This window comes from Xyrauchen texanus, chromosome 28, assembly GCF_025860055.1.
Source record: "Xyrauchen texanus isolate HMW12.3.18 chromosome 28, RBS_HiC_50CHRs, whole genome shotgun sequence".
Classification (NCBI taxonomy): domain Eukaryota; kingdom Metazoa; phylum Chordata; class Actinopteri; order Cypriniformes; family Catostomidae; genus Xyrauchen; species Xyrauchen texanus.
In genome coordinates, this window is record NC_068303.1 from 16,814,384 (window position 1) to 16,826,378 (window position 11,995).

General features: G+C 38.5%; 1 protein-coding gene across 1 annotated transcript in view; it reads right to left on the minus strand.

The window, feature by feature from the left end:
• mboat2b (membrane bound O-acyltransferase domain containing 2b) overlaps nt 1–11,601 on the minus strand; it is a 69,934-nt gene extending 58,333 nt beyond the window's left edge. The window contains exon 1 of the mRNA XM_052095971.1: nt 11,466–11,601. Coding sequence (XP_051951931.1) covers nt 11,466–11,549 — 84 coding nt within the window. The 5' untranslated portion in view covers nt 11,550–11,601. The remainder of the gene's footprint in view (nt 1–11,465) is intronic.
• Between the last annotated feature and the right edge of the window lie 394 nt (nt 11,602–11,995).

Below are 11,995 nucleotides of genomic sequence, written 5' to 3' on the forward strand. Positions count from 1 at the left end.
ACCTGGGAAGCCCAAGCGAGTAGTGCGGGTGAACTGGGAATGTTTGGAGGAGGTCCCTGTCCGCGAGATCTTCAACTCACACACTCCGGCTGAGCTTTTCAGGCATCCCTGTGGAGGTAGAGGACATTGAACTGGAGTGGGCAATGTTCAAAGCTTCCATTGCCGAAGCCGCGGTGGAGAGCTGCGGCCTCAAGGTTTTAGGTGCCGCAAGGGGTGGTAACCCTCAAACACCGTGGTGGACACTGGTGGTCAGGGAAGCCATCCGACTGAAGAAAGAGGCCTTCCGGGGTTTGTTGTCCCGGAGGTCTCCGTAGGCAGTTGCAAGGTACCGACAGGCCCGAAGGGCTGCGGCCTCATCCGTGAGGGAGGCAAAGCAGTGGGTGTGGGGAAAGTTCGGAGAAGGACTTTCGGTCCGCACCAAAGTGCTTCTGGAAAACCGTCCACCACCTTAAGACGGGGAAAGGGGGAACCATCCAAGCTGTATACAGCAAAGGTGGGACGCTGTTGACCTCAACCGAGGAGGTTATTGGGCGGTGGAAGGAACACTTTGAAGAACTCCTAAATCCCAACATGCCCTCTATAATAGAGACAGAGCCGTAGGCTGATGGGGGATCAGATTCTATTTCCCTGGGGGAGGTCACTTGAGGTAGTCAAACAACTCCGCAGTGGCAAAGCCCCAGGGATTGATGAGATCCGACCCAAAGAACACCATCCCCACCATCAAACATGGAGGTGGAAACATTATGCTTTGGGGGTGTTTTTCTGCTAAGGGGACAGGACAACTTCACCGCATCAAATGGACGGGCCACGTACCGTCAAATCTTGGGTGAGAACCCAATGGCCAGGGCATTGAAAATGGGGTGGGTATTCCAGCATGACAATGACCCAAAACACACGGCCAAGGCAACAAAGGAGTGGCTCAAAAAGAAGCACTGGCCTATCCGGTCTCCAGACCTAAATCCCATAGAAAATCTGTGGAGGGAGCTGAAGGTTCGAGTTGCCAAACGTTAGCCATGAAACCTTAATGACTTGGAGAAGATCTGCAAAGAGGAGTGGGACAAAATCCCTCCTGAGATGTGTGCAAACCTGTTGACCAACTACAAGAAACGTCTGACCTCTGTGATTGCCAACAAGGGTTTTGCCACAAAGTACTAAATCATGTTTTGCAAAGGGGTCGAATACTTATTTCCCTCATTAAAATGCAATTCAATTTATAACATTTTTGTTGTTATTCTGTCTCTTACTATTCAAATTAACCTACCATTAAAATTATAGACTGATCATTTGTTTGTCAGTGGGCAAACGTACAATATCAGCAGAGGATCAAATACTTTTTTTCCCCTAACTGTAATTAGTTGAGACAATGTTGCTGTGTTGGGCTGGTCAGGATGCTCAAATAAACAGAGCAATCATTTGAAATATTTTCACGGAAATCAACCAACAAGTGGCTTACTGCATAATAAACTAGAAAAGGAGAAAGAATTTTAACACTGAAAAATGTTGAATCCCAGGGCGTGCTGAGTGACTCCAACCAGATCTGGTTGCTAGTGAGGGTAGAGTCACGTGGGGTAACTTCCTTATGGTCGCTACAATGTGGTTTGCTCTCGGTGGGGCGTGTGGTGCTTTGTGCGTGGATGCCGCGGTGGAAGCCTGAAGTTATGTAATCTATAATACAGCAATGTAGTGATTTGTTATCCTCCAGCACAAGCAAAAAAAACTGAGTAACAGCCTAACTTCCTCACTAGAATTATTATCCTCCGGAGACTTGTTAAATGAATCTGCATGTTCATGTGAGAGACTTAGCCCACAGAGAGCCTACTCTACCACATTACTCAAAGAAAAATGATCTATTATAGCACATTCCAAATCGAGTGAGCATATTGCCATTTTTCGGATCAAAAGAAACATATCACTCAATAGCCTAAAATTGAATAACTTTAACTTATTTGTTTCCTACCTTGACAACTAATGAAATCTACCACTAAATCAGTTAATCGGTTTAAATCAATAGGCCACCAATGGATGGGAGTATTTTTCTCCTCCTGATTAGCAAAATGCATTAATGCTTCTTCCTCTGGGAGACCAAAATACAGTCTCACCTCCCATAGAAGCAGTACTGTTCATAAAGCTCTTTGTCAGGGCCATCTATTTAAAGTAGTGCCCTGGAGCACATAAAATCAAATTCAACTTAAAGAAGCCGTTCACACCGAACATGTTTTTGTGTCTGTCTGCACTGTATTTGAATTGTTTTTCTATGTAAACATGCTCTAGACGGCCATCTTTGACCATTGCGCCATGACACTTTGCACTTCCCATCATGTGCTATACCAACATTTGTCACCAATGTTTGCTTTCTTTATTGCAGACTTAGTGGATTTCAGGTTTGAATTTTACATATAATCGCCAGAAAAATTATTCATTTGAAAAGGTTATGTGCTGCTTTATACAGTGTCTACTGTGTGTACACGTAGAAAGCCCAATAAAATACTATATTATTCTAATGCTAAACAAATGAGTGAACATGTAACGATAATATAAAACATGATTTACTGTTAAAAGAACACAGATTTGAGAGAGTTCAGCAGAACAGAAGGTATCAGAATAAACACTTTGGTAATGGCATACTACTCTTATCTCTGCCATAAACTGACACAGCGGAAGTAGTTAAAGTAGTATGTGTATTATGCAATTGAGAACTCAGCCCATGAAAAACATGTCACTTTTGTCACATTGTGAGTCTAGCTCATCGTGAAGAAGCCGTTATCAACAAGATGTGGGCGTGGCAAGCGACAAGACAAAGTTGAGAAAAGTTTAACTTAATGCAAATAACGAGAGACATTTGGGAGTGACAACCAATGAGAGAGAAGGCAGTGGACAATGGTGTGTGGACTGCACGCAAGACAGAGGAGAAATTATCAGGTGTGTTCAACTTCACGAAGCACTGAGTAGACAAATCGGCAGCAGACTTGAAGCTGTGCATGTAATTTACGGCGTGTGCCTTCAAAGTACCGCAAGAGTGTTTCGAGACCAGCCATCTGGCACAGCCATCACAGTTGCTCCAAAGTGGCTGCACAAGATTTGACAACACGGTCACTGTTGCTCGTGTCGCAGTAAGTCACTCTGCGCTCTTTGTAAGTGTATGAGATTGTGTCTCTTTGTAGCTCTGTGTCACTTCCGGTGTGAACGGGGGCATAATGCATATGCAAGCATGCATTGTATGCCCAACGATCTTTCTAAGGATTTTGCATATATTCACCTAAAATGAATAATGATTGCAGTGTTGGGTGTAACACGTTACAAAGTATTACTGTAATTAAATTACTTTTCCTTGAAAAAGTAAAGTAACGCATTACTCTTCATTTTTCGTAATTTAATTAAAAGTTACTTATGATGTACTTGTGGTACATATTGTATAGACTTTCAACAATTCTATATAAAACAATATTGAAAATTTTTATTTAACGTCTAATGAAAACATTTGTTTTCGAATTCAACGCTGCCCCTTTAAATGCATTGGCAATATGCCTGTGCGCGTGAGCTCGCGCCACTATGTTGAGAAATAACTCAAGTGAAAAGATGTCAGAAGATATGAGTCGCTGTTTACTAAATGGAAATATCCCCATTACTACGAGTTTATGACAAATGTAGATAAGACAAATGCAGATCCGAAGCACTTGACACGACAACATAGATATACACCTTTGAGATATACACCTTTGCATCTATCTTGATTTTAACACAGTTGTCATTTAGATTCGATGTTCTGAAGAAGTTGTCAAAACATTGTGTCAGGTGTCAAAGAGGACTTCATGTGACTGTTTCACATCATTCCAAATGGTAAAGTTTCAGTCCAAATAAAGTTTCAGGACATGATAAACAGTAAGCCAATATTTTTCCCTTCTGCTCTGGTTGGCTGAGGGGCCGCTCTATAAGGATTTTAGAAAAGTAATTAGTAATGAGTAATTTAATTACATTTCAGAGAGTGATAATAAAGTAATCTAATTACAATGTAGATTAATTACAATGTAGTAATTAATAACTTTTTTGGAGTAACTTACCAACACTGATGAGCTGTATGGCTGCAAGAATTATGAGCAGGCTTTTGAACCATAACTTTTCAATCCACTGAAGTGTTGCCACAGCACCATTAAGTGAATTGTGACATTTTTTAAGTGTACAGAGATTCTCTCTTAAAGCGAACGGAGCAACAGGAGGTGGAAGCGCTGAACTGAAGCAAAGTCTTTCTAGCAAGTCAGTCCAATGGAATGCTCCTGGGAAATATTTCCAATATTTACTTGAATGGAGAAAAACAGATAAATCTCCAAAATGGTTGGAATGGTCCGTAAAATCTGCCAACCCTGGAATCATAAATTGTGCTTTACCTCAGATTACGCTAAAATCCTGGCTTGTATAGCTAACATGCGCAAACTCTAGTTGATTGACAGCCAATTTTATAGCTAAAAGATGATTGGCTCTTTTACCTGTAAGGTGACACTTCCTTTCTATATCTGTTTACCGTTGGGCATTCCAATTTCTCCCATTCTTTTTAATAGAAGTGGCCCATCTCTGCTAAACAGCCTCTGACTGAAGGCACGGATAGACATTCTTACTCAGCTAAAGAACCAATCAGGACATTTGTTTCAGTTGCGATTAGATATTTGCAAACCAATCATATTGTCCATTTCAGTACCCTGACATTTTTAGTGTCTACAGTGAAATGCTGATTCACAGAAACCATGAAGTCACTATAATTTGCATTATAAATACATTTACTTTGCGTCCGAGCATCCGTGCTAGTTTTTAATGCTCGTCACAGATGCTGGACAAGTTAACAGAGTTGTCCCATAATTTGATTAGCCTATATCAAATGTCTTTTTTTCTGCCTTTCATTGCCAACAGTTGTGCTTTTATTTCCCATGATATCAAATAATTTCCTTAGGAAAACAATTTCACTATACACATATAAGCACATTGTAGTACATAAATAAAACAAATAGTCATTAATTCTAGTATATAGTAATATAAGTTAATGTGAACATTACTACACTCGTTTTAACAAAACAATGCTTAACATTAATGCTTAACATTTATTTTGAATTAGGTTATGTATGTTTTAATCTATTAATTAGAATAATTATAAAGTGTTACCCATTTTACTAGTAATAAAAAGAACAGTTAATAAATCCTATTACTTTAAGTAGGTATGTGACATCAAGTAACCCTACTATGGTATTTAGTACTATAATATACACCATACCATCAAGAAACTTAAAGTATTACCCTGACAAACATTTAGTAAGTTCATATGGGACAAACAATACAACAGACCATATTAAATTCTTATTTAAAAAAAAAATTACAAATATATATTTTTACAGATTTTACATGTTAATGAAAGTATATGACTTTTGGAGGACGGGTGTGTGCGTGTATAATTTTTTTAATGGACTGCTGCAATGTATAGATTCCGTGTCAAGTTAAAATGAACATTAACCTTTAAATACATGACCCGAGACACCTGCATTCTGTTATAGACTATTTAGCTTGATACAGTGTCTAAAAAAATATCAGACTCCTGCACAAAAAACAAAAACCCAGCAAGACAAAGAGCAATGGTAAAAGATAACCATCTAGCACTGTTTCCATTGAAAAACAGTGCAGACGGATGCAAAAATTTGTTACATGTGAACGGCCCCTCAGACTAGCCATTTTACTTCACATGTAGCGAGTGATGCTCTGAGATCAAGATTCCCAGAACTCAAGCCCAGAACTCAATCAAATGGCACTTTTCCACTGCGCGTTACGGTTCGACTCGACTCTACTCAAATTACTTTTCTGAGCTTGCTTTTCCACTGCAGTTTAGTGCCGCCTCAGAGTGGGTGGGATTATAGGCTGATCGTCATAGTTGCTCCGCCTCTACTGCCGTGACATCATTTTAAATGCAACACAAATATTACTGACCATAAACAATAACATGACCGCTAGCTGTTAGCTACTAGCTCATTGTGCTGCATAAAGCAGTTGTTGCATGGTGATTTTACACAAGTGTAACAGTTAAATTGTCCTGGTTGTTTTAGAAGCAAGCTTTCCAGTAGCTGGTCAACTAAATAAAGTGAAGCTTTCAAGCAGAGTATAGAGTTAACGTACCATCCTCCGTCGTGGAATCCAACAACATCGTGGCTGAGTCCAGGGCACTCTCCCTCCCATTGCTCGCGGGTCTAGATAGCATCCATTTGGTCGAGCCACTTCCACTTTTCCTTGATGGTTCTGTAGTCACTTTTAAGGTTTTTTTTTTTACTTTTCCCTACACTGTTGGTAGGTCCGCTGGTAGCTGTGTGGGGCCAACAGCTGAGACACTTCCTGAAAGATTTTTTCGTTTCGTGACGTTTCATTAGTGGCTAACAAGAGGAACGTCTGCACCTTTTTTATTGACCACGGTGTGGTTTTGCACACAGCCATTTCTTTTTACAATTCGAAAGTCGCATGAACAAATGATACTGCTATAGCTGTTAAATAAAATGTATGTAATTAGGGCTGGGATGCAAAATATGCGCGTCGATTCGTCGGACCCAAAACAAAGATGGCGGCGCCTGCGAGTAGCAGAAACACGAGTGGCTCCTCAGACTATCAGAAGTGCAAGGCGGCATGCAATCGTTCCTCTAAAGTATGGGAATTGTTTAATTTAAAAGGAAACAATTCCGTGATATGTCGTCTTTGCAAAATGGAGATGGCCTTCCATTCTAGCACCACGGCAATGCACCAGCATCTGAAGAGGAGCCACCCGGTTGCAGCTGCAGATGACAGAGCACCGTAAGCTTTTTTTCAACTCCCCACTTTGCACTCGATGTTGGAGTAGGCTATAATACGTTGTCGACACCTAAAGTTTTCGCTTATAGCTATTAATAATGCGCTTATAGCTATGAATGTCGTGAAAATTACATACAGGACACTGACAATGCGCTGACAGACAGGACCAAGCAGGTAACATTTAATAAAGTCTCAACTTTCAAATTTGGTCATTCAAAGAAAATTAAACCATAAATAGGCCTACTATTTTGTGGCTCTTTAATGTGTCGTGACAGATTGCCTCAGTTAAAGCTGCTCGTGAACCGATCATCTTTTCCTTGGTTAATTTATAGCATCAAATAGGCTAAACATGAATGTAGCCTACATCAGAAGGACTGTTGTTTTAACCGTGGAAAGATGTCAGTACAGTAGCCTACAATCCATTATTCAAATTCAAATCCACCGACGTTAATCTTCTCTCTCCTGACTACTTTGTCGGACAAAAACGGCGTATTATGATTGATTGATCAGATCGCCAGTCAATCAAACTCCCGGCAAATGTTTTTTTTTTTTTTTACATTTTATACACCCCCACCCCCGATGAAACTTGTTGTCACAAGTCGATTTATCGAATCGAACTGGAAAAAAATGAATCGTTAGATTAATCGATGCATCGGAAAAAAAAAAAATCGCTAGATTAATCGTTTAAAAAATAATCGTTTATCCCAGCCCTATATGTAATAATATCCTCTCATGTTACATAAATAATAAATATTATATTTTAAAAAAATATTTTACAAAAGAGCATCAAAAAAACACTTATTTAACAGATTCTTGCTTCAGGCTTTGACCTTTGTGACCTTACACGGCTACGGAATGACATGTTCTTCGTGTGAATATTAAAAACACTGAAGCTGGTCATCTCCTGTGACCTCACAACACAGATGAAATGCACTGTCATTTGAAGAATGTGGTTATAATCTGAACAAAACAGTACAAAATGAACAAGACATTATTTCGCTGAGGGAAAAAGGAAAGCTGTCTGATCCACACCAGCCACAAAAGGTGCAAGAGACAAAAGGCATTAGAGACTTTGGCAAAAGTGTAACCAGAGTCCAGTGTCTGGCAGAGGGAGGGCAATGCTTGCTAAGTCCTGATCACATTACAGTCTTCTCACCTCAAGAGTTATTCTCCTTCAACAGGACAGAAGAGTTTACAATTCTACAAAAACTAAATTTATTGTGTCAGTAAATGAAAACATACAACCTTCTTTTCACATAAAAAAATATGGGCCCAGACAACACCAAATACACTGATATTAGTCTTTACTAATTCAAAACTGATGTTTATATACAGACATCAAATAAATCACTACTTTCACCAATTGTGTTCCATTTTTGTTCCATGGATTCACATAATCAGTGTCTGAACAATCCACATAATCTCCATGTCTAACATGTGCCATGTAATTTTTCAAAATCAGAAATTCTATAAATTTCACTGAGAAAATTGGAAATAATTTGTCAAATTCTACCACAGAAGTTTATTAAGAGAAAACAAGGAGACATATCCATATTTAGCATGACGGGGTCCCCAACCACTGACAATTCGACTAGGGGGGGTCGACTACTAACATTCATATTTTTAGTGCCGGTGGTTTTAATAGGAGGCACGACTTCTTAGAGAGATATTTTGTTGGATTATAGCTTACTGTCGGACATTAAATCCTCAGCTGTGAGCGATGTTACCATATTTGTGAGGTGATGTGGAGAGATTAAAGTCTTTTGCTGATTCTGTCTGACACTGCTTAAATAAATAGTTGCAATAAAAAAAAGGTTTTAACTGCTTGATGTTGTGAACTACATGTCTACACACTAGTGTTAAAAGTACCAGTACTTCGGTACCAAGTCGATACTAAAATAAAAAAGATGTAACGATACCAGTGTTTCTACAGTACCAGTAGTACCGAGCACTGACTCAATCCGGTACCATCGCCCAATATGTCTGACACACGACTGCTTTAAAATGCTCACAGCCTTATTTTGAACACGTGCTCTTTTAACTCTGAAATGGACAATTAATCAAATTAAAATAGTAACATGTCCTAGTGTGATTTATTAAACTGCTAAAGGCTGCAATCTTACTGTGGATAAACTGCGTACTTTAAATAAATCTGACCACTCATCCACTAGAAACTCCACAGACATTGAGAATCATTCACATACATAAACAACAGTAATCTAAAACACAAAATACAAACACTACAAAACTGTGTCCTACATTTAATTTGTCAAACTCAAAGGCCAGTGTAAAGAGATTTCAAACATGATGAAAACGGTTTATCTGGAAAAGTGAAGCATCCGGCAAAAAACACATAATAAAAGCACGATTCAAAACTGAAATTGAAGAAATTGTGACAAAACAATATTACAACTGTACAGTAAAATGTAATATTCACTGTAGTAGTAATAATAATAATTCACCAAAATATCACAAGCAAGACAGCTGCTGAATAAAGGTTGGGGGGCAATGACATATATTAAATCTTTAAAAATAAATCTGGAAAGTTTTGGAAAATAATTATTAAATAATTTAAAATAACTAAAATGGTGTATTCAGTAGCACATTATAATATTAGCATATTTTTGCTCTGGTATCGAAGTTGGTATCGAGAACTGTGAAATTTCACTGGTATCAGTACTGACCACAGACATTTTGGTACCATGACAACACTAATACCCACAATATTATCTGTGTTTATAATAACAAAGTTCTGTGCTTTTGAATGCGCAGCCAGGATCGCCCTGGTACATCCCTCTAAAATGAGGTTTCTGTTTGGGGTCATGTGAACATAATGGAGCCTATTTAAACATTATTCTTAACACTGACTAGTCGACTAATCGTTCAAACAACCTACTGACTAGTCGATTAAGAAAAAAATTGTAGTTTTGAACATCCCTAGTGTTCACCCACAGCATTTTGACCTGAGAGGCTTCAAAAAATGAACAGCCTAATATAACATTTGTGCATACCTAGTTGTTGTACAATATTTAATTAACAAAGGCAATAAGTACTTCATGGTATTACCTTATCCTCCATAAAATGTCTCACTTATGGGAGGGTTAATGTCAACGGTTTTGATTTATTTGGGATCTCACTTAAAATATTAATATACAGTATTAAAGGGATAGTTCACCCAAAAATGAAAATTCTCTCATCATTTACTCACCCTCATGCCATCCCAGATGTCTATGGCTGTATTTTTTCTGCTGAACACAAACAAATAATTTTTTTAAGAATATTTCAGCTCTGTTCCTCACAATGCAAGTGAATGGTGACCAACATTTTGAAGCTCCAAAAAGCACATTAAGCAGCATAAAAATAAACCATACGACTCAAGTGGTTAAATTCATGTCTTCAGAAGGGGTATGATAGGTGTGGGTGAGAAACAGATAAATATATAAGTCCTTTTTTACTATAAATCTGCACTTTCACATTTTTCTTCTGTTAATGACTATTCACATTCTTTGTGCATATTGCCATCTACTGGGTAGGAAGGAGAATTTATAGTGAAAAGGACTTAAAAATGTATCTATTGGATTACTTTTATGCTGCCATTTTGTGCATTTTGTCTTAAAATGTTGGTCATCATTCACTTGCATTGTATGGACCTAGAGAGCTGAAATATTCTTCGATCAATCATAGAAGAAAGAAAGTCATACACATCTGGGATGGAATGAGGGTGATTAAACAATGAGAGAATTTGTATTTGTGGGTGACCTATCCCTTTAACAGGTATAGTGATTTACAAATCAATAAAGATATAGCTATAGATTATCACCACAGTGGAAGATATGTGTAACATTCTTGAAATTTTATTTCAATGTCTATCATTAAAATAAACATTTAAACTACCCGATATATTTTGAAATTATTTTTGTTAATGTAGAGTAAATCATATCACTCAGAGCATCATTTTAGGATTACTCCAGTACTTTTGGGTAAAACTCATACTATGGCCTGTAGGCCGTGGAGTATGATTTACTTATTCTATTCTCCCAAGTCTCTTTGGAAACACATTCAAAACAAGGCAATCACAATTATCCGAAATCTCATTCTCTGTGGTACATGCAGTGCCATGGAAAAGTGAACTGCCTATATATCTAAACATCATTATGGGATGCCCTAATATTCTGTCTAGGTAGACAGCTCACTAGATTTGTGAGACCTTGTCTGAAATGACGTGGTAGCTATGAGAGAAAAAAGATGAGGTAAAAAGACAAACCGCATCCAAATCAGGTCGTTTCCAAAATAAAAAGTGCCTGACACTAACTAGCGTTTCTATTTCTTCTCTTCCATAACATGATGATCTATGCCCATTTTAATATAAATTAATTTCGCTATGTTTATATTTGCACATCCTCGAAAATTGTCATGCAAATAACACGATATCACAATGTATCCGACGGAATTAAGCTATAAATTATGAATTTCGTGAGGAGAACATTAAAAATACAACGTTTTCACGGTCCTAACCAAATATTTCTAAGCATAGCCCGCAAAGGATTGGCAGAAGGACCTGGGTGCCAATGAGAGCTGTTATGAGGGTTTTGTGCCTCCAATTCTCAATTCACAACATACAAATAACAGAAAAACACAGGACTTTCACATGCATGTACCTGATCTAACGGAAGGTTGGTTATCTCGCTTATGGGCTGGAGTAAGTTAGATCCAGTGCACGCTGATAGCGCCTCAGTAGCCATGTTTCGCTATTGTATGAGTTCGGTAATGTTCTCTATAGCTATAACAGTGGCAGCCCGATCCGCCCCACACACAGAACACATTCACCGCTGGAGAGTGACTGTTGCTGCTTACTGCTGTCTACTGCTGGTAAAAAAGCGACATTACAACACACCTACACGACACAGTCTGCCAATCGGATTTGCGAACCCTACTACAGTGAAGGCTTGGCTCATGAATTACGGAACGTGACGTCACGTTTGCTTAGTGGGTTTCATCACAGACTGTTTAGTGCGAGATGGACCACTTCAATTAAGATGACTGGAGAAATCGAAACGCCCAATATGGCGGATGTAGAAATGGCCTTACAGTTAAAAGTGACCTTTTAGAGACAGTCATCGCCTTGTCTGTCAACTTAAGAGAGCACGTGCACATTAGCTGGACCAGTCTTAACAATCCACAATATATC